Source organism: Sorex fumeus, unplaced genomic scaffold (genome assembly GCF_029834395.1).
Source record: "Sorex fumeus unplaced genomic scaffold, SorFum_2.1 ptg000019l, whole genome shotgun sequence".
Lineage (NCBI taxonomy): Eukaryota > Metazoa > Chordata > Mammalia > Eulipotyphla > Soricidae > Sorex > Sorex fumeus.
In genome coordinates this window covers 150,228-172,916 of record NW_026606076.1, presented here as the reverse complement: position 1 = coordinate 172,916, position 22,689 = coordinate 150,228, and the positions used below count along the sequence as shown (strand labels likewise).

The following is a 22,689-nucleotide window of genomic DNA, read 5'->3' as shown; positions in this document are numbered from 1 at the left end:
GCATCAAAACGTCCCCCGAGCCCAGATCCAGGAGTCAAGCCCAGAGGACCGCCCGGCGTGGCCCGAAAAGCCATTTAAATAAAAGTTCCCATGAGGTGAGCTTCTTTCCCGATCTACAGAGGAAGAAACTGAGGCAGCATCCTTGAATCACCGGAGCAGGGCTAAGATTACAACGTAGGAAAAGAGGGAACATTTGAGACCACCGTGGAAAAGGAGCGGTCCTATTTTTTCTAAGAAGCGGGACGGCAACCGCGCATTGACCTATGACGTCATCAGGTCGGTGCCCCGCGTAACATCACCTGGACGTGCTCCGATTCTCCTTCCAGGACAAGCCCGCGGGCGGGGGAGGCGGGGATCGCGCCTCCGATTGGCTGGCTGCCCTGTCAATCTCTTCCCTCTCTCGGCTCTTCCGCCCCCTCCTCCCGGGCCCGCTTCTGATAGGCTGGCGCGCCCGTCACTTCAGAAAGGTCCGCATTCCTTCCGCCTTTCTCCAGGAGACCGAGGGCGAGGTGGGCGGACCCCAGGCGGCTCCCACCTCCGAGGCGCCGAGGTGCCCTCCGATTGGCTGCCCTGAGTGCCGGTCGCCACGCCGCCCGCCGCTGATTGGCTAGCTGGCCGCCGCTCGGCGCGGCGCCGGCTCCGCCCCCGTCGGGTGTTTGTGGTGGGGCTGCGGAGTCGCCGATCCCGCCGGAAGCGCCAGGACAATGGGGACCCGGGACGACGAGTACGACTACCTATTCAAAGGTGCGGACAGTGGGGCTCCGACGGGCGAGGGGGTGGTGGCCAGGCGGCCGGCCGGGGCTACGCTCCACGGACCCTGGGCCCAAGTCAGAGAGTGGGGCGCGGGGCGCGGAGGGTGAGGCAGCCGCCGGCAGGGATGGGACAGGCCGGGCTCCATCAATTTGGGCCCGTGTGCGCGGCTGTCCGGTGCTGGAAGCCCAGGGAGGCCCCAGGACCCTGGGTGGAGCCGGGGCCCGGAGGGGGCGGAGCCTGGGGCGGTGGGCGAGGCCTCGGGGGGCGGGGCTGTGAGCAGGGGGCGGGGCCTCCGCAGCCTTTGGCGGGTCGGGCCGGGTGGCCAGCGCCGTTAGCGTGGGGGCGGGGCCAGCGAGCGGTGGGCGTGTCCTCGGATGGGGCGGGGCTCGCTGGGCGGGGCTCCTGAGTCGGTGGGGGAGCCGGGTCCTGATTGGCTGAAGTGCGGCTGGGGGCGGAGCCCGCGGAAGGGCGGAGGGGACCAGGCGGCCGGTTGCAGAGGTTTGTGCTAGTTTTGGGGGGATCCCTCTGGACTCGGAGCGCGCTTCGGGGCGCCTCTAGGGGCGACTGAATCCTGGCCAGGTGGTGACCTATAGCAAGGATCAGCAAAGCTCTCCGTTGAGGGGCTGGAGCGATAGCACAGCGGGGAGGGCGTTTGCCTTGCACGCGGCTGACCCGGGTTCGATTCCCAGCCTCCCGTAGGGTCCCCCTGAGCACCGCCAGGAGCCCACTCCTGGCGGGACTTGGAGGACCCTACGGGATGCTGAAAATTGAATCTAGGTCAGCCTGGCAGACTTCCTACCTCTCTGTACTATTTCCCCACCCTTATCTGAAACTTTTTTTTTTTTTTTGCTTTTTTGGGTCACACCCGGCGATGCACAGGGGCTTCTCCTGGCTCTGCATTCAGGAATTACCCCTGGCGGTGCTCAGGGGACCCTATGGGATGCTGGGAATTGAACCTGGGACAGCGGCGTGCAAGGCAAATGCCCTACCCGCTGTGCTATCTCTCCAACCCCAAGAATTTATTTATTTTATTTATATATTTTTTGGCTTTTTGGGTCACACCCGGCGATGCACAGGGGCTACTCCTGGCTCTGCACTCAGGAGTTACTCCTGGCAGCGCTCAGGGGACCCTATGGGATGCTGGGAATCGAACCCGGGTCGGCCGCGTGCAAGGCAAACACCCTACCCGCTGTACTATCCAGCCCGGATACGCAACATCTTGAGACTGGCAGGGGGAGGCACCCTGGGGTTCCTGGAGATGTGGCCTGAGGGTGGCAAGGCGCTTCCAACCTGGAGTATCCACGTGGCCTCAAGCTTCCCCGCAGAGGGCGAGGCCAGGTGGTCTCTCAGCATCTGCCCTGAGGTCTTGTTGTTGGGGCTGGAGCCCATAGGGGAGGGCGTTTGCCTTGCATGCGCCGACCCGGGTTCGATCCCCAGCATCCCACAGGGCCCCCCCCAGAGCCTACTAGGGAATGATTCCTGGGCACAGAGCCAGGAGTCAGCCCCAAGCAGTGCTGCGCTGTGGCCCCCCCAAACAAGCACAAAGGCGGTGCTCCTGTTGTTGGGCGGCGGTGTGGGTAGTGGGGGTGGGTGGGTGGTCCGGTCTCACCATAAAGGTGGGGGAGCTTTGGGAAGTCACTGGGATCAGGTGGACCCCAGCCTTGGGTTGTGCTGGTCGCCTGGGCCTGCCTGCAGAGACGTGTCCTCCGGGTCCTTCCAGGGCAGCGTGTGTGTGTGTGTGTGTGTGTGTGTGTGTGTGTGTGTGTATGTGTCTGGCCTCCTCCCCTCCCCCTGCTTTTGTGGTCATCCCCACTGGATGTCCTCGAACGTGGCCTGTTATAAATAACCCCGCACCTCCCGGGCGTTCGTACATCTTGCTGCCCTTTGGGCTATTTCCTTGAAGTCTGTTCCCAGAGCTCCGGTTAGTGGGTCAGGGGCAACGGAGCAGCTGCACGCAGGTCCCCAGGCCGCGGGCTGCAAAATACCCCGCGTCCACCCTGCGTGACGCGGGCACATGCGTGAGGGGCGCGCGTGCACAGGAGGGGCTCCCGCCTGCCCCACTGGCCTCCCGCGGGCAGGCTAGTAAGTCCACCTGGGGCAGTCACCGGTGCCCAAAAACCGTCATCCGGGATTTTATCCCTGATGCTTGCTGGACCTGATGGAATTGTTACAGGCTCCCCCTGTACCTCTCTGTGATGATGATAGACCTTTTTTTTTTTTTAATTTTTTTTTTTTGGCTTTTTTGGGTCACACCCGGCGATGCACAGGGGTTCCTCCTGGCTCTGCACTCAGGAATTACCCCTGGTGGTGCTCGGGGGACCATATGGGATGCTGGGAATCGAACCCGGGTCAGCCGTGTGCAAAGCAAACGCCCTACCCGCCGTGCTATCTCTCCAGCCCCTATGATAGGGTTTTATTTTGTTTTTTTGCTTTTCTTTGGGTCACACCCAGCGATGCACAGGGGTTCCTCCTGGCTCTGCACTCAGGAATTACCCCTGGCGGTGCTCGGGGGACCATATGGGATGCTGGGAATCGAACCTGGGTCGGCCGCGTGCAAGGCCAACGCCCTACCCGCTGTGCTATCGCTCCAGCCCCTATGATAGGGTTTTTATGTTTGTTTTTTTGTTGTTTGTTTGCATGGGGGCCACACCCTGCAGTGCTCAGGGGTTAGTCCTGGCTCTGCGCTCAGGAATCACTCCTCCTGTCGGGTGCTCGGGGCACCCTATAGGATGCTGGGGACTCAAACCTGGGTTTGCCTCGTGCAAGGCCAGCACCCTCCCTGCTGTCCTCTCCTTTCTCCCCCCCCCGCTCCCCACTCCCCATTTTTGAACTTCAGTTTCCTCCGTTTCACTCTCTGAAACAGGAACATCCGTGTGGACTTTGGCAAAACTTAAGAGTCCGGCAGCAGGCGGGCATTTGCCGCCAGCAGGGTGGGCAGAACTGTGGGGTGGATTCGGGGGGCTCCCCGAGACCTGTGACCCCCCCATCGCCTACAGAATGAGGTCAGGCTGAGGTACTAGCAGGTGTCCAAGAGCCCACCCTGCTGGAAGATTCCAGAGGATTCACTTTCCCCTCCCCGTTGGGGGAGGGGGTGCCCGGAGGGGTTGCTGGTTCTCTCTCTCTCTCTCTCTTTTTTTTTTTGGGTCACACCCGGCGATGCTCAGGGGTCACTCCTGGCTCTGCGCTCAGGAATTACCCCTGGCGGTGCTCAGGGGACCCTATGGGATGCTGGGAATCGAACCCGGGTCGGCCGCGTGCAGGGCAAACGCCCTACCCGCTGTGCTATCGCTCCAGCCTCTCTCTCTCTCTCTCTCTCTCTCCCCCCTCTCTTTCTCTTTCTGATTTTGGTACCACAGGCAGTGCTCAGGGCTGACCTCTGTCCTATGCTCAGGGGTCCTGGCGGGGCTTGGGGGACCCTGCGGGGTTACAGGAGTGTCAGTCCGTCCTCAGCCAGGTGCCGTTTCACACCCCCGTCCACCATCCTAGCCGGGCTCCCCCCAGGCCTGGTCACCTTCCCGGCCCTGCCCTTGACCCAGAGGCCTCCGCCTCCCCCCCAGCACTGCCCCCGCCCCCAAGCCTGTCCCTCCCGCCCCTGCCAATGCTTTCTTCCTGGTGGCCACGCTGGCCCCTGGCTCCCTGCTGACCCCAGGTCCCCTGGGTTCCTCCCGCCTTTCCCCAGGAGGACCCGGGCGTGTTTATTGGGGCCTAATTATAGCAGCTCACATTTCTCCTGTGGACTCTGCCTGCTGCCCGATCGGGTTGGGGGGGGGCACCCCTGCCTTCTCTGAGGTGACCAGGCCCCCGGCCCCCCGGGGACCTGGCTGGAGGGCGGACGTGGGGCGCGTGCAGGGCCGCTGTCCCGGGAGAGGCCCTTCTCGGAAACGGGGTGCGGCTGGCTGGCTCCTGAGGAACTGACCTGCCCCCCCGCCCCCGGGGTGGGGGCTAGCCCCTTTCTGCCTTGCAAGTAACTCCCCAGCCCTCTCAGGGGTCCAGGGGTCCCCGCCCTGCCCCTCCCCCAGTGCCCACTGCTCCAGACCTGTCGGCTCCCCTTTCCAAGCAGTTTTTTTTTTTTTTTTTTTTTGCTTTTTTGGGTCACACCCAGCAATGCTCAGGGGTTACTCCTGGCTCTTCACTCAGGAATTACTCCTGGCCGTGCTTGGGGGACCATATGGGATGCTGGGAATCGAACCCAGGTCGGCTGCATTCAAGGCAAATGCCCTACCCGCTGTGCTATTGGTCTAGCCCCCTTAAGGGTTTTTTTTTGTTTCTGTTTTTGTTTAGCTTTTTGGGTCACACCCGGCAAGGCACAGGGGTTACTCCTGGCTCTGCACTCGGGAATTTCTCCTGGCAATGCTCAGGGGACGATAATGGATGCTGGGAATCGAACCCAGGTCGGCCGTGTGCAAGGCAAACGCCCTCCCAGCTGTGCTATCGCTCCAGCCCCCTTAAGGTTTTTTTTTTGAGATGTCCCCACACTGTTTTCCAAAAGGGCTGGACCCAGCATTGCCCAGGGCTGACTTCTGGCTCTGTGCTCAGGGATCACGCCTGGTGGCATTTTATCACTGTGGGGTGTTGGGGATCAAATCCAGTTCAGCCACGTGCAAGGCCAGTGTTGAAACCCCCTGCACCGTCTCTCCAGCTCTGCCTCAGGGCCTTTGCACTGACTGTTCCCTGTGATCCAGCGGTTCTCCATGATATTCTCACTCTGGAGGATGGCGGATTCCTGGTTGGGACAGTGGCGTGGCCCTTTGCTCTGTAGAAGGGGGGACCAGAACATAACTTGGGGCCACGAGACAACATTGTGGGTGCTGCCTCTTTCCCTTTTTTTAGCAGTAAGTCGGGGGAGGAGGGTCTTGAGGGGGCAGTGGGGAGCACCACTGGGAAGGGGCCCACCAGACCCAGGAGCTGGGAGGAGTCAGGGACGCATGTAGTCGAGGTTTATTTTTCAGTTTTTTTTTTTTCTTTTTGGGTCACACCCGGCAATGCACAAGGCAAACGCCCTCCCCGCTGTGCTATCGCTCCGGCCCCATCCAAGCAGCTTTGTACCTGTGTCCCAGCTTTGGCCTCCTTTCTCCTTGGCCCTCTGATTTTTTTCTGGGGGATCCCACTCAGGCCCGATCCAGCCCCTGCCCCCGCCACCCCCCCCCTCCCCATACCCTCACCCTAGCCGATCAGATCATGGAGGGCGTCCTGGAGGAGGCAGCAGGCCTGGACAACTGCCCTCCCACCCCACCCCCTGCAGGGATGCTCCAGCCCTGTGGGTCCTCCCTCTCCCAGAGGGGGCCCCGAGCTATTTGGTGTTGCCAGTCTGGCGTGCTTGGCTCGGGCAGTGCTGGCCGGGAGGGGTTATGTGGTTGCAGGCACTTCCAAGCGGTGCCGCCAACTTTTGTGCAGTGCCAGGGGCCTGTCCTCAGGGGCCCTTTCGGGCTCCCAGACCGCAGCGGGCCAGTGTCGCTTCTCCTGTGGCCACCTTTGCCCCTGGCCTCGGCACGTGCCTGTGAGCCATAAACCAAGGAATCTGGGCCCCGCTGGAGGGGCCGAGGACGTCGGTAGGGGTGGGGGTGGCTGAGGTGTGTGTCCCCTCCCCATGGGGCTGGAGCCGTCATCCAGAGGGTTGCACTGTAGACAGCTGAACCCTACTTCCATCCCGGGCACCCCAGAGGGTCTCCCGAACCCCACCACGAGTGCTCCCTGAGCACCGAGCCAGGAGCTACCTCTGAGCACAGTCCGATGTGGCTCAAAAAAAAAAAAAAAAAAAGTAAAACCAGGGGCTGGAGCGATAGCACAGCGGGGAGGGCGTTTGCCTTGCACGTGGTCGACCCGGGTTCGATTCCCAGCATCCCATGGGTCCCCCGAGCACCGCCAGGAGTCATTCCTGAGTGCATGAACCAGGAGTAACTCCTGTGCATTGCTGGGTGTGACCCCCCCTCAAAACAAACACAGTATCTTAGGCTGCTCTGTCTGACCAAGGTGGAGAGGGGGGACAGTTAGTGACTTCAGGGGACCCTCCTTTCCCCCCACGGGCAGCTTCTGGGGGGAAGCAGGTAAGGGGTGGGGTGGGCCCCCCCTCCCCAATCTTCAGTCTTGCCCACCTGGCTGGCCTCAGTCTCCCCCTGCCTATCTTCTCAGCTGCTCCCTCTTTGGCAGATTCGGTGACCTGGTGTTGCTTGAGGTTGTGGCTGCATCCCGGGCCTCATGGGCCAGCCCAGGCGTGTGGTTCTGGGAAGAGGCAGGTCTCACCCCCTGGGGTTTTGTTTTTGTTCCTTTTTTTCTTTTTCCTTTTTGGGTCACACCCAGCCGATGCTCAGGGCTTCCTCCTGGCTCTGCACTCAGGAATGACTCCTGGCGGTGCCCCGGGGACCCTATGGGATGCTGGGAATTGAACCCGGGTCGGCTGCGTGCAAGGCAAATGCCCTCCCCGCTGTGCGGTCGCTCCAGCCCCTCGTTTTTTTCTTTTTTAATTATTATTATTACTTTTTTTTGTTTCGGCGGAGCGATAGCACAGCAGGTAGGGCGTTTGCCTTGCACACGGCCAACCCGGGTTCGATTCCTTCGATTCTTCCATCCCTCTCCCTCTCGGAGAGCCCGGCAAGCTACCGAAAGGATCCCGCCCACACGGCAGAGCCTGGCAAGCTCCCCGTGGCATATTCAATATGCCAAAAATGGTAACAACAATGGAGAAGTTACTGGTGCCCGCTCGAGCAAATCGATGAATAATGGGAGGACAGTACTACAGTGCTACTTTTTTGTTTTGTTTTGTTTTGTTTTTTTGCTTTTTGGGTCACACCTGGCGATGCTCAAGGGTTACTCCTGGTTTTTCACTCAGGAATCACTCCTGGCGGTGCTCGGAGGACCCTATGGGATGCTGGGAATCGAACCCGGGTCGGCCGCGTGCAAGGCAAACGCCCTCCCCGCTGTGCTATTGCTCCAGCCCTTACAGTGCTACTTTTTTGTTTTGTTCTGTTTTTGCTTTTTGGGTCACACCCGGTGATGCTCAGGGCTGACTCCTGGCTCTGCACTCAGGAATCACTCCCAGAAGTACTTGAGGGACCCTATGGGATGCTGGGGACCAAACCCGGGGTAGGCTGTATGCAAGCCCTACCCGCTGTGCTATCGTTCCGGCCCCTATTATTATTATTATTACTTTTTAATTAATTAATTTATTTATCGGCTCACTCTGGGAAAAGTTACAAAGCTTTCAGGTTTAAGTCTCGGCCATGCGATCATCAAACACCTTTCCCTTTACCAATACTTATTTTTCACCACGAAGAACCCCAATAAACCCTCCCCCCCAGCCCTCCCAATGCCTGTGAGGGAGATGAATTCTAGTTAACACTCTATCTACTTTGATTAGATTCATTGTTTCGACAAAAGATGCACCATTATTATTTAGAGTTTACACCCCCAAATCAGACCTGCTGAAAAGGCATTGTGAGATAATTTGTTTTTCTACAGCTGGTCACAAGAATTAAATGATGTCGGATTTCTGGTATTTTACTTATTAAGCCCGGAAGTATTTCTGCTAAGAGTCAGATAATTATGAGATTGGTTTCTGTGCGTCTGGTGTTATGGCCGTGCTGGAGAGCCGCTCGTGGGGGGCAACTCATGATCTTAGAAGGGTGTGAAGGACGAGCCAGGAACGTCCCCCTTCCCACGAGTCAGCCCCTATTATTATTATTATTATTATTTTGCCAGTTGTAGTTTGAACCACGCTCAGCAATGCTCAGGGCTTCCTCCTGGCTCTCCTGGTGGTGCTTGGAGGACCCCAAGGGATGCAGAGGATCGAAAACCAGTCGGCCGTGTGCAAGACAAACGCCCTCACCCACCAGATGTTCCATCGCTCCGGCCCCCTGGAGTTTTGGTTTTTTGAAATCTTATTTTTTTCTCTTTTTGGGTCACACCCGGCGATGCACAGGGACTGCTCCTGGCTCTGCACTCAGGAATCAGCCCTGACGGTGTTCAGGGAACCACATGGGATGCTGGGAATCGAACCCGGGTCGGCCGCGTGCAAGGCAAACGCCCTACCCGCTGTGCTATCGCTCCAGCCCCTCGAAATCATTTTCTTTCAGGGGCCGGATCCTGAGCGCAGGGCCAGAAGGAAACCCCGAGCACCACTGGGTGTAGCCCAGGAACAAAGATTAAATAAGAAATTAAAAAAGAATAAATTATTTTCTGACACTGGTACATACACCCCAAGGCCTCACCCCCTGCAAAGACAGATGCTCTCCAGCCAAGCCCTAGCCCCGGCCGTGGGTTTTGAAGGCTGCGTACGAGTTTGACAGCCCTCCTTGGGGTCAGCATGTCCTCCTGGCTAGTGGGACAGAAGGAGCCAAAGCCAGAGCCCCGATCTCAGCCCTGGACCCAGGAAATACTGGTTCCAGTCCCGCCAAGGCCATCTTCCTGTGTGAGGACCCTGGGCCTGGTGGGCGGGCCCCTACACCTGCTCAGACGTTGGCCTTGTCCCTGTCTGTGTCTGGGGCAAGGCTCAGAGCTGACTCCTGGTTCTGCACTCAGGAATCACTCTTGGCGGGGCTCAGGGGACCCTCTGGGGTCCCGGGGATCGAACCTGGGTCAGCCGTGTTCAAGGCCTTCCCTGCTGTCCGGCGGTGCCAGCTATGGGCCTTAGTTCTGGCCGAGGGAGGTGGCACAGGGGCGCTTTCTCCATGCAGACCCGGAAGCGGCGGTTCTTCTTCTGGATTTGAGAGCGTCTACCTCATGAGGATGAAGGGGGGCCAGGATGGGGGGGAGTGGAGCTCTGGACCCCAAAGCTGGTTTGTGCAGTGAGATATGTGCGTGTTCTTTTTTGTTTTGTTTTGTTTTTCTTTTTGGATCACACCCAGCAACGCTCAGGGGTTCCTCCTGGCTCTGCACTCAGGAATGACTCCTGACGGTGCTCGGGGGACCCAATGGGATGCTGGGAATCGAACCCGGGTCGGCCGCGTGCAAGGCAAACGCCCTCCCCGCTGTGCTATCGCTCCAGCCCCTACGTGCGTGCTCTGGAACTGGATGGGGCCCTTCCTGTGTGCCCCAGGGAACCAACAGGCTGTGTCCCCAGTCTGACAAGGACATCAGCCCTGCGTTGCAGATGGGCGTGGATGCGGAGAGTGGGCGTGGGCGTGAGAGGGGTGCTGGGGAGCCCCCTCCTTTCCTCCATCGGGGTGCCCCCCAGGAAGGATGGGGGGGGCTGGAGCCCCGTGGGTGCCTGGGGAAGGCCAAGGACTGGGTGGACACAGCAGCGCCGGTTCCTAGGAAGGAGGCTGGGGCGGGGGGCGGGAGAAGGGCAGGTAGGTAGGTGGGGGGGGTGCGGATGGACACCGAGGATGCCCGTGTGCATGTGTGCGTATATGTCCACATGTGTATATGCATGTCTGCGTGCCGGCATATATGCGAGTGTATGCGTATGAGTTCATGTCTGTGCATGTGTGCACGCGTGTCTTCGTGTATGCATATCTGTGTGTGCGTGCATGGCCCTGGGTCCCTGCTGGATTCCGGATCGCGCACGCCCCCTGGTGACCACGCCGAGAATCACCTTTCCTTGGGCATAAGTGAGTGGTACCCGGATAGGGAAGGCCGGCAGACACTCTGGGACTGGTGCGGCTGGTCTGGGGTCTCAGGCACTTGCTTGTTATGAGTCTGACCTGGGCTCGGTCCCTGACACCGACTAAGGATGCTGAAGCAAGCACTCAGAGTCACCCCAGACCACAGAACCAGGAGTAGTAGTCCCTGAGCACTGCCAGGCGTGGCACTAAACCCAACCCACTCCCCTGCAAGTAAACAAAACAAAACACACACATACACACACACACACACACACACACACACACAAAGAGAGAGAGAGAATATGAATGAATGAATCTGGACACACGATCACGATCACGACCATCCTGTTGTTCGTCGATTGCCTCAAGCAGGCCCCAGTAACGTCTCCTTCGTCCTAGCCCTGAGATTTTTTTAAAAAGTGCCATATTCAAGGCTCTTTCAGGGTTAGGAGAATGAACCCCATCATTGTTACTGGTATTTGGCATATTGGGGACGCCACGAGGAGTTTGCCAGACTCTGCCGTGTGGGCAGGTGACATTCGGTAGCCTGCCAGGTTGTCCAAAGTAGGAATGAGATGATAAGATGTTGCTTCCGGGAGCTGGGTTTTATAGTCTCTGGGTCTTGGCTGTTGATGGGATTACACGGCGGCGCCAGGGGGCCAGTTGGTGGGTGTGACCCTCGCCTACTGGAAGTTGGAGGATCTGGGTGGAGGATGCTCGGCCCAAATCCGAGTAGGCTTGGAGATCTCGGCCCCGGGACCCGCATGCCTTTGTTCCTCTGCCAGTACCTTCATGCGTGTGGAGAGTGGTCCCAGCATGGTGGTGGCTGGTCCTGGAGGTCTTTGGCTGCCTGAGCCCTGGTCGGGGCGGGGAGGGAAACTCAACCCGCTCCCCTCCAAAGGGCCCCAGCGAGGACAGCCAGGCGTGGGGACACAGTGATGGGAAAATCTTCATAGCAGGGGGTCTGGGCAGCAGACAGACCATCCCTCCTGGATGTCAGGCACCGCCACCTACCACGCCCCCGTCCCCTGGACTCCCTGTGGTGTCTGTCTGCACAGTACAGAGGCCCAGGGTGGCGCTCATCCATTCAGGGACTCCGGAAGGCCGCCAGCCTGGGGAGAGCCTGGGGTGTCTGCGACCTTGGAGGCGCCAGCTGGGGAGAAAGGGAGGGACCCTGCTGGGCAGCTCTGTCCCAGAGGGTTCCCGTCCCCACGGCCCCGGGACAGTGCAGGATGGGGATGTCGAACTCCACACACCGGAAGCGGGGCTGGGGAGACCTTCAGAGGGCCGGAGTGGTGGCAGACGGAGACAGGACAGCGGGGAGGGCACTCGCCTGGCACGCAGCTGACACAGGTTTGATTCCCAGCATCGCAGAAGGCACCCCGGCTCCCACCAAAAGTGATCCCCGAGCACAGAGCCAGGAGTCTGCCCTGAGCACCGCGAGATGTAGCCCCACCTTATAAAACCAAAAATCCAAGGGTTTGAGTGCTTGCATGGCCTGCCGAAGGCCCTGGGTCTGATCCCGGGCACCATGTGGTGCCCCTAACAGTGTCAGGGCTGTACAGCCCGGCCGAGCTTCACTGCCAGTGGCCCCTGGGTCCTCCCCTAGCACTGCTCCTGGGTCAGGGTGTGGACCCAGATCAGGGGTGGTGGAGATCTGAAGATAGCAGTGATGGTAGTGGTCAGGCAGCCTGGTTGCTCCCCGAGGCTCCTCCCGGACACAGTTCCCGGGGCCCAGAGAGGGCAAGCGATCTGCCCAAGGTCTCTCAGCTCCCTCCTGGCTGCCGGGCTGCTGCTGCTGCTGCTGCTGCAGTGGAGGGTGGCGGGGCTCTCACCCTCGTCTCTGCCTGCACCCTCCTCCCCGCCCCCTCCTCCCCTGCAGTGGTGCTCATCGGGGACTCGGGCGTGGGGAAGAGCAACCTGCTGTCTCGCTTCACCCGCAATGAGTTCAACCTGGAGAGCAAGAGCACCATCGGCGTGGAGTTCGCCACCCGTAGCATCCAGGTGGACAGCAAGACCATCAAGGCGCAGATCTGGGACACGGCCGGCCAGGAGCGCTACCGCGCCATCACTTCCGCGTGAGTCCCGGGAGGAGGACGAGGTGGGGAAGGGGGGATCCCCTCACCCTCCCCGAAGCGGCCTGGCTGCCCCTGGGCCAGTCCCCGGGGACTCTCTGCCCCGGCGCCCCCCTCCTGTCGAGGGACTATGGGGGCTGGGATCTGAACGCTTCCTTTTATTTCCGGGTCGGGGGACACACCTGGAGATGCTTAAGACTGACTCCCGGCTCAGCACTCAGGGCTTACTCCTGGCTGGGCTCGGGAGACCCTAGGGGGTGCTGGGGACCAAACCTGGGTCAGTCACGTGCAAGGCGGGTGCCCTCACCCCACTGCACTAAGGACTCCTTCTTCTCCTCATTCCTTTTTTTTTTTTTTTTTTGCTTTTTGGCTCACAGGGGTCACTCCTGGCCCATGCACTCAGGAATGACTCCTGGCAGAGCTCAGGGGACCCTATGGGATGCTGGGAATCGAACCCGGGTCGGTCGCGTGCAGGGCAAACGCCCTACCCGCTGTGCTATGCTCCAGCCCCTGCTTTTGCTATTTTTGTTTTGCTTTTTTGGGTCAAACCCAGCGATGCACAGGGGTTCCTTCTGGCTCATGCACTCAGGAATTATCCTGGCGGTGCTCGGGGGACCCTATGGGATGCTGGGAATCGAACCCGGGTTGGCCGCCCCGCTCTGCTATGGCTCCAGCCCCTCCTCATTCCTTTTTTCGATTGGTTTGTTTTTGTTTGGGGGCCGCTGCTGGCGGTGCTCGGGGCTGACTCCTGGCCCTGTGCTCAGGGAGCACTCCTGGCTGGGTTTGGGGGGGGGACCCTATGGGATGCTGGGGTTTTAATCTGGGTCGGTCGCGTGCCAGCCTCCCCGCTGTCCTTTTTCTCTGGCTCCCAGAGTCTGAGCGTTGGGGGCGGCCCAGAGGCCTAACACCCCATGTCCGTAGCTCTTGGACCTCTCCGAACCAGTCCTCCCTGTCCCCTGTCACCAGCTGTCCTCTGAGGCTCCTTAATGCCTAGGGTGGGGGGATGGGTTGTCCTTCTGCGACCCTGAGGGGCTAATCTTAGCAGGCATCTGCTTTTTTATTTAATTTATTTATTTATTTTTGCTTTTTTGGGTCACATCCAGCGATGCACAGGGGTTACTCCTGGCTCTGCACTCCTACACTCAGGAATGACTCCTGGCGGTGCTCGGGGGACCATATGGGTTGCCGGGAATCGAACCTGGGTCGGCCGCGTGCAAGGCAACCGCCCTACCCACTGTGTTACCGCTCCAGCCCTGGGCATCTGCTTTTTTTTTTTGGCTTTTTGGGTCACACCCAGCAATGCTCAGGGGTTAGTCCTGGCTTTGCATTCAGGAATTACTCCTGGAGGTGCTGGGGGGCGGGGGGGAACCCTATGGGACGCCGGGGTTCGAACCCGGGTCGGCCGCGTGCAAGGCAAAGCCCTGGCCCCCTGGGCATCTGCTTTTGCCCAGCTGCAAGCCCTTCCCTCAGGCGGCTGCTCCACCTGGTTCCTCAGCGAGTGTCCGACCTCTGGCCCCAGAGCCGCCCCCTCCCAAGCCGCCCCCCTGCCCCGGGGCTTTCCCAGGGGGTGGGGCGGTGGCGGCTCACGCCCGCCTCCTGCCGGCCGGCGCAGGTACTACCGCGGGGCGGTGGGCGCGCTGCTGGTGTACGACATCGCCAAGCACCTGACCTACGAGAACGTGGAGCGCTGGTTGAAGGAGCTGCGGGACCACGCCGACAGCAACATCGTCATCATGCTGGTGGGCAACAAGAGCGACCTGCGCCACCTGCGGGCTGTGCCCACCGACGAAGCCCGCGCCTTTGCCGGTGAGAGGGGCCGGGCCGCCCACCCCGGCCCCTGTCACACACCCTGTTCCAGGAGCCCCACGGTCAGGAGGCCTCAGAGCAGCATCCGGGAGGCGGGGTGCTCGGGGGTACCAGGAAGCCAGGCCCTCCACCCCACCTCCGCATTGCATTGCATTTTATTTTATTTTATTTTTGCTTTTTGGGTCACACCCGGCCATGCACAGGGGTGACTCCTGGCTCATGCACTCAGGAGTTACTCCTGGCGGTGCTCGGGGGACCATATGGGATGCTGGGAATCGAACCCGGGTCGGCCGCGTGCAAGGCCAACGCCCTCCCCGCTGTGCTATCGCTCCAGCCCCCTCACCCTCACATCCAGTAGTGTTCAGGGGTGCTCTGTGCCCAGGAATGACCCCTGGTCATACTCGGGAGTGGTGGGGGGACCATATGTGATGCCAGGGATAAAACCAGGCTCATGGCCGCCAAAGCTATGTACAAGTGAGACCAGCCCCTCACCCAGTTCACTTTTTTTTGGGGGGGGTCACACCTGGCGATGCACAGGGGTTACTCATGGCTCTGCACTCAGGAGTTACTCCTGGCGGTGCTCAGGGGACCCTATGGGATGCTGGGAATCGAACCCGGGTCAGCCGCGTTGCAAGGCAAACGCCCTACCCGCTGTGCTGTCGCTCCAGCCCCACCCCCCAATATTCTTTGCATCTTCTGGGGGGCTCACTTGGTGGCGCTCAGGACTGACTCCCGGCTCTGCACTCTGGCATCACTCCTGGTGGGGCTTGGGGGATCGCACCCGGGTCAGCTGTGTGCAGAGCAAATGCCCTTTCTGTTAGCCTCCCTCTTGGGGGGGGCGGGGCCCACATTCTCCGCTGTCCTACTTCCTGTGTGGCCAGTGTCCCAGTGACGGGACGCAGATGTGCGCCGAGGTGCCCGCCACATTTTTTTCAGTTCTGTTTCGGCCTGGGGGGGGCACCTTGGTGCCGTTGGCAGAGGTGGGGGGTGGGAGGGTCCCTGACTCTCTTCGTCGAAGCCTGTAGGTTGGAGTGCTGGCCGGTGTTGAGGGTGGGTGCCTGTGTGTGTCTGGTGTGTGTGTGTCTGTGTGATGTGTGTGTGTGTGTCTGGTGTGTGTGTGTCTGGTGTGTGTGTGTGTGTGTCTGGTGTGTGTGTGTCTGTGGTGTGTGTGTGTGTCTGTGTGATGTGTGTGTGTGTCTGGTGTGTGTGTGTCTGGTGTGTGTGTGTGTCTGGTGTGTGTGTGTCTGTGGTGTGTGTGTGTGTGTGGTATGTGTGTCTGTGGTGTGTGTGTGTCTGTGGTGTGTGTGTGTGTCTGGTGTGTGTGTGTCTGTGGTGTGTGTTTGTCTGGTGTGTGTGTCTGTGGTGTATGTGTGTGTGTCTGGTGTGTGTGTGTCTGTGGTGTGTGTGTGTGTGATGTGTGTGTGTGTCTGGTGTGTGTGTGTCTGTGGTGTGTGTGTGTGTCTGGCGTGTGTGTGTCTGTGGTGTGTGTGTGTGTCTGTGTGGTGTGTGTGTCTGGTGTGTGTGTCTGTGTGTGTGTGTCTGGTGTGTGTGTGTCTGTGGTGTGTGTGTGTGTCTGGCGTGTGTGTGTCTGTGGTGTGTGTGTGTGTCTGTGTGGTGTGTGTGTGTCTGGTGCGTGTGTGTCTGTGTGTGTGTGTCTGGCGTGTGTGTGTCTGTGGTGTGTGTGTGTGTCTGTGGTGTGTGTGTGTCTGTGTGATGTGTGTGTGTCTGTGTGATGTGTGTGTGTGTCTGGTGTGTGTGTGTCTGTGGTGTGTGTGTGTCTGGCGTGTGTGTGTCTGTGGTGTGTGTGTGTGTCTGTGGTGTGTGTGTGTGTCTGTGTGATGTGTGTGTGTCTGTGTGATGTGTGTGTGTCTGGTGTGTGTGTGTCTGTGATGTGTGTGTGTGTCTGGTGTGTGTGTGTCTGTGGTGTGTGTGTGTCTGGTGTGTGTGTCTGTGGTGTATGTGTGTGTGTCTGTGGTGTGTGTGTGTGTCTGGTGTGTGTGTCTGTGGTGTGTGTGTGTCTGGTGTGTGTGTGTCTGTGGTGTGTGTGTGTGTCTGGTGTGTGTGTCTGTGGTGTGTGTGTCTGTGTGTCTGTGTGATGTGTGTGTGTGTGTGCGTGTGCGCGTGTGAGCGAGCTGGCGCCAGTGCCCTTGAGCAGATGCCCGGATCTTTCAGAAAAGAACAATTTGTCCTTCATCGAGACCTCGGCCTTGGACTCCACCAACGTGGAGGAGGCGTTTAAGAACATCCTAACAGGTACTTGCAGTGGGACCCCTCTCCCCGCGCCCCCTGGTGCGTCGCCTGACTGACCCCAGACACTGTGCTGGAGTTCGGTGCCAGCCTGATGCCAGGTGGAGGGGGTCTGCCCTGGACGTCGTGGGGGGGGGGGTCCCAGCCTTGAGCCCCGGGGCCGGAGCTGCAGTGCAGCAGGGAGGGGGCGCTGACCTTAGACGCATCTGACCCGGGGTTCGGTCCCCGGGTACCCCATTGGGCCCCCCGGGGCACCACCAGGAGTGACTCCCTGAGTGCAGAGCCAGGGGTCAGCCCTGAGCACCGCCAGGTGGGGCCCAAACACCAACAACAAAAAAGTAAAGCCCTCCGGGGCGGGGGTCTCCCTGTGCGTTGTGGGTCCCGTGGCTCACGCCTCCCTCCCCCCCCCAGAGATCTACCGCATCGTGTCCCAGAAGCAGATCGCCGACCGTGCAGCACACGACGAATCACCGGGCAACAACGTGGTGGACATCAGCGTCCCGCCCACCACGGACGGCCAGAAGCCCAGCCGGCTGCAGTGTTGTCAGAACCTGTGACCACCCTCGGCCACCCCCCCACCCCCGCCCCGGCCCCGCCCCTCCTCTGTGGCCCCCAATCCCCACCCAGCCCCGTCCTCCCTCCCTCCCTCCCAGCAAGCTCCAGACGGCCCGGCCTGGCCTGGGTGGTGGTGGTGGTGGTGGAGGGGGGTCACCCGGGAAGAACAGAAGGCGAGCGGGAAGCTGGGAGCCCCCCTGACCCCCACCCATCGCCCCTGTGCTTCCCAGGGGGCCTCTTGGCGGGAGGGCGGAGTGGGCCCCCCACCTGCAGATTCCACACCTCCACCCCTGCCCTGCCCTGCCCTGCCCTGCCCTGCCCAGCTGGCCTCTGCACCCCGAACCCCGCTGCAGGTGGAGGGCACAGCACCCTCTCCTCCTCCGGGGAGCACCCAGGCCGGCGGGGCGCTCGCTCGCTCGCTGGGGGCTCCCCCCACCCCAGCAGACCCGCCAGCCAGCCACCACCGCACCTGCCTGCGGGAGAAGCCGCCTCCTCTTCCCGCACGCTGAGCGCGTGCTCTCCCGCACCAAACCCCCCCCCACCCAATATGCCCCCTCTGTCTCGTCTCCCCCACCCCCCCACCCCGACCCCGCACCCCACCCCTGTCTGGTCAGGAGTCTGGGCGATGAAGCAATATCTCCTTGTTTTGTACATAACGCTCTTGTAGACTTGGGTTTCGTTTTTCTGTTTGGTTTTCGGTTGATTGTAGAGAAACATACTTTATACACTTTGTAAGATGACGCCAAACCCCAGCTCTCGGGTCTCTTATTCTCCCCGCCCTCCCCCCCCACCCCTCTTCCCTCCCCTCTCTCCCCCCCCCCCAACCTGCCGCTGTCGCCCTCCCGGCCTCATCTCTGCCCTTAGCAAACCCCCCCCAACTCCCCTCGCCCCTCGCCAGTGCCCTTACTGAAATGTATAATCCGACTTCCTGTCCACGCGCCTCTGTTTTCTTTCTCTCGGCCAGGCAGTGCCCAGCACAGTCCCCCGCTGAGCTGATCCCAGGACACCCCCTTCCATGCCCCCCTGACGCCCCCCCCCCCGATTTCCTGGTCCCCACTGCAGGGAGGAGGGAACTTGCCCCACCCCCTCAGGTGAACTTGGCCCCTTATATCTGCCAGGATCACCCACTGCGCCGAGGGTCCCCTACCCCCAACCCCCCAAGCTGGCCAGTCATGTCTGGGGGCTGAACCACACCAGCTCCCCCCAGCCCCCCGCCATGGCAGCTGACCCTGTCTATCCCAAGGACCCTGGAGAGGGTGTCCAGGAAGGCGCGTAGTTGCCCAGGATCCACTGGGGAGGACACTGGCCACCCCCTTAGCCCAGGACTCACCCCTGCAACGTCCCCCCCCCCCCGTGACCCACCCAGTGTTTCCTCCCTGCTGGGGGCGGGCAGAAGTTCCAGCTTTGGCCCCAAGACTTCTACCCTCACCCCCAGAGGGATGGGCAAAGCCAGGCAGAACCTTCTAGAAGAGCATCCACCACGTGTGGTCCCCAGGACTCTGCTGGGTGTGTGACACCCCCACACACACACACATAGCCAGAGAGTTAATAGAAGCACTATCATTTATTTATGTCATAGCTGATGGAGTATTCGGAACCACCCCTGGAAAATGGGGTTCACTGATGACCCCCGATTCACCATGGGATGATGGGGAGATGTCTCCCCGCGAGGTTGTTAAGGAATCAGTGGCCCCCAGGGATGCGGCTGAGCAGGGGAGCATCTGCCCTGCGGGTATGAGGGAGGCTCTGGGGGGTCAGAGATGATACAGAGCTTAAGAGACTTACCTGGGGGCTGGAGCGATAGCACAGCGGGTAGGGCGTTCGCCTTGCACGTGGCCAACCCGGGTTCGAGTCCCAGCATCCCATATGGTCCCCCGAGCACCGCCAAGAATAATTCCTGAGTGCATGAACTAGGTGTAACCCCTGTGCATCGCCCGGTATGACCCAAAAAGCAAAAAAAAAAAAAAGACTAATCTGGATGGGGCCCAAGAGATGGTCCAGCCGCACTCGCCATGCACATGGGCTGCAGACGTGGCTTTGATCCCCTGCACCCCATACGGTCCCACGAGCCCCTGCAGGAGTGGTTCCTGCGAGCAGAGACGGAAGTAACCCCTGAGCTCAGCTGCTTGTGGCCCCAAAACAAACCGAAAAAGTACACGCGTGAGGTGAACATCAGAGTCCCCAAGCACCACCAGGGGAAGGGGGAACAGACGCAAGTTTGATTTTTTTTTGTTTGTTTGTTTTGCTTTTTTGGGTCACACCCAGCAATGCTCAGGGGTTCCTCCTGGCTCTGCACTCAGGAATTACCCCTGGCGGTGCTCGGGGAACCATATGGGATGCCGGGAACCATATGGGATTGATTTTATTAGTAGTATTTTACTTTTGAGGTCATACCTGGCGATGCTCAGGGTAGTTACTCCTGGCTCTGCACTCAGGAATTACTCCTGGCAGTGCTTGGGTGGACCATATGGGGGATTCCAGGGATCGAACCCAGGTCGGCTGCGTGCAAGGCAAACGCCCTACCCGCTGTGCTATCGCTCCGGCCCCACACACGCAAGTTTGAAATACAGCAATACCCCCTGTATAGCTGGTTCTGCTGCTGGGATGGTGAGCACTGTGGACGGAGCGAGGGGCACCGCATCAAAATGACCACAGTGAAAAAGGGCAAAAACCGAGTGCCGAAATAAAACAAGCTGGTGGCCTCTTCAAACATGTGCTGAATTCCTAGAATAAGCCAGAACGTCATAGCAGATAAATGTCACCTGGAGTAGGAAGGCACTTGCTTTACACGCGGCTGACCTGGTTATAATTCCCAGAACCCCATATGGTCTCACAAGCCCTGCCAGGAGAGATCCCTGAGCACCGAGCCAGGAGTCAAGCCCTGAGCATTGCTCTGCCTGCCCCCATAAAATAAGAATCACTTCCTCCCCTAAATTTGGGGTGGGGGGCTTGAGTGATAGCACAGCGGGTAGGGCGTTTGCCTTGCACGCAGCCAACGTGGCCGACCCAGGTTCGATTCCCAGTGTCCCATATGGTCCCCTGATCACCGCCAGGAGTAACCCCCGAGCATCGCCGGGTGTGACCCAAAAAGAAAAAAAAATAATAAATTTGGGGTGGGCTACATCTTATTGGCGTTCAGAAGTGACCCCAGGGGGCTGGAGCGATAGCACAGTGGGTAGGGCGTTTGCCTTGCACGCGGCCGACCCGGGTTCGATTCCCAGCATCCCATATGGTCCCCTGAGCTCCGCCAGGAGTAATTCCTGAGTGCATGAGGCGGGAGTAACCCCTGTGCATGGCTGGGTGTGACCCAAAAAGCAAAAAAAAATAAAAATAAACGCGGAAAGAAGAGTTGTAGCACTATAGCACCGTCCTCCCGTCCTCCTGTTGTTCATCGATTTGCTTGAGCGGGCACCAGTAACGTCTCCATTTTGAGACTTGTTACTGTGTTTGGCATATCGAATATGCCACGGGGAGCTTGCCAGGCTCAGCCGTGCGGGCGGATACTCTCGGTAGCTTGCCGGGCTCTCCGAGAGGGACAGAGGAATCGAACCGGGTCAGCCACGTGCAAGGCAAATTCCCTACCTGCTGTGCTATGAAGAGTTAAAAAAAAAAGGGGGGTTGGAGTGATAGCACAGCGGGCCGACCTGGGTTCGATTCCCAGCATCCCATATGGTCCCCTGAGCACCGCCAGGAGTAATTCCTGAGTGCAGAGCCAGGAGGAACCCCTGTGCATCGCCAGGTGTGACCCCCCAAAAAAAAAAGTTAAAAAAAAACCACAAACCCCCATCCCATCACCCACGTGTGTGATTTTTGGATCGTGCTTGCTGAGTCAGTGCATTTCTTTCCTTTGAGGCGAGGTCCCCCACTTTGTCTGTGTCGTGGGTGGAACCTAGAACCCCACACATATAAAGTATACACTCTCGCCACATTTCCAGCCCACCTCACCCACTTCCGGTGAACCAATCCGTCTCTCGTTTGCAAATCCCAGCCATAATCCAGCTATAAAGATTTCCCTACATATCTCTAAAAGAGAGGGGTGCGGCAGGGTGATACCATTTCACCGAAACTCTTCAGTGCCACCCTCGAGAACATCATGCGACGACTGGAATGGGAAGGAATGGGAGTGAAGATAGATGGTCGGCAACTACACCACCTCCGCTTTGCTGATTACATTGTTTTAATAACACCAAACATCAGCCAAGCGGCACAAATGCTGGCCGACTTTGACCGTGAGTGTGGAAAGGTCGGACTACAGCTGAATCTTACGAAGACAATGTTTATGAGAAACAGCCTCGTTCCTGATGCCCCATTGGCTCTCAATGGAACGACCATCTCCGAATGCAACAGCTATGTGTACCTAGGTCGAGAGGTCAACATGACAAATGACCTGGCACCCGAGCTGCGCAGGAGGAAGAGAGTGGCTTGGAACGCCTTCAAGAACGTCGAAGAAATAGCTAAGAGGACAAAGAACCTCCGGCTCCGGGCACATCTCTTTGATTCCACTGTTCTTCCTGCATTAACATATGCCTCAGAGACCTGGGCCCTACGAAAGCAGGATGAGAACGCTATTCGGGTCTCCCAAAGAGGAATAGAAAGAGCTATGCTTGGAATATCACGTTTCACTCAAATGAGAGAAAGAATCCGGAGTTCCGACAACCGTCGATGATCAAGAATCAGGGACGCTGTCTCATTTGCCAAGACATCAAAAATCAGATGGGCTGGACACGTAATGAGGTTTACAGACAACCACTGGCCTAGACCCATTACTGACTGGATTCCACGGGAGGTCAAAAGATCACGTGGATGCCCACCTACAAGATGGTCAGACTTCTTCGTCAAGACCCTGAATGATCAGTTTGAGGCTCTGCATGTTCCTAGAACGAACAGATGCCACTGGGCTACGCTAGCACGCAACCGGGATGAATGGAGACGTTACTGGCACCCGCTCGAGTAAATCGATGAATACTGGGGGACCAAGTGATCAAGTGATCTCTAAAATAGCCAGGTTTCGGTAATAGAATTTACAACATCCTGAAAATTGTCAAAGTAACATCTCTATGATTATCTTTTTTTTGGGGGGGGGGAGGGACTGGTTGGGTTTTAGGCCACTCCTAGAAGTAGTCAGGTTTCATTCCTGGCACTTTGGCATATTATATATGGAGCGTTGGGGGTGGAAGCCTGGTCTGACGTGTGCTAGGCAAGTATCCTGCCTGCTGTATTCTCTCCAGTTTCATTCCTGAACATCTTATAATTTTTTTTTGTTTTCATTTTTGGACTACACCCAGTGGTGCTCAGGGCTTACTCCTGGCTATGCACCCAGGAATTTCTCCTTGGAGGACCATATGGGATGCTGAGGATCGAACCCAGGCCAGTTGCATGCTAGGCAAACGCCCTCCCTTCAGTGCTGTCTCTCCCGTCCCTCAGGTCCGTTCCTGACACGGCTTGGAGGACCCTGTGGGGTGTTGGGGATCGAACCTATGGAGTTTTGGGGATTGAACCTGGGTAGGCCACATGCAAGGAAATCACCTTACCTGCCGTGCTATCTCTCTGGACCTTAATCACATCACTTAATCACTTAATCCCCGTTATTCATCAATTTACTCGAGCTGGTGCCAGTAACGTCTCCATTCATCCCGGTTGCGTGCTAGCGTAGCCCAATGGTATCTGTTCGTTCTAGGAACATGCAGAGCCTCAAACCGATCATTCAGGGTCTT

General features: G+C 58.9%; 1 protein-coding gene across 1 annotated transcript; it reads left to right on the top strand.

Moving 5' to 3' along the window:
• The first annotated feature begins 596 nt into the window (after nt 1-596).
• Nucleotides 597-17,726, top strand: RAB11B (RAB11B, member RAS oncogene family). The gene is made up of 5 exons (XM_056113202.1): nt 597-744; nt 12,175-12,370; nt 13,980-14,173; nt 16,346-16,426; nt 16,832-17,726. Exons 1-5 carry the CDS (start codon nt 705-707, stop codon nt 16,975-16,977), a joined length of 657 nt encoding a protein of 218 aa, XP_055969177.1. The 5' UTR covers nt 597-704; the 3' UTR covers nt 16,978-17,726.
• Nucleotides 17,727-22,689: the final 4,963 nt, after the last annotated feature.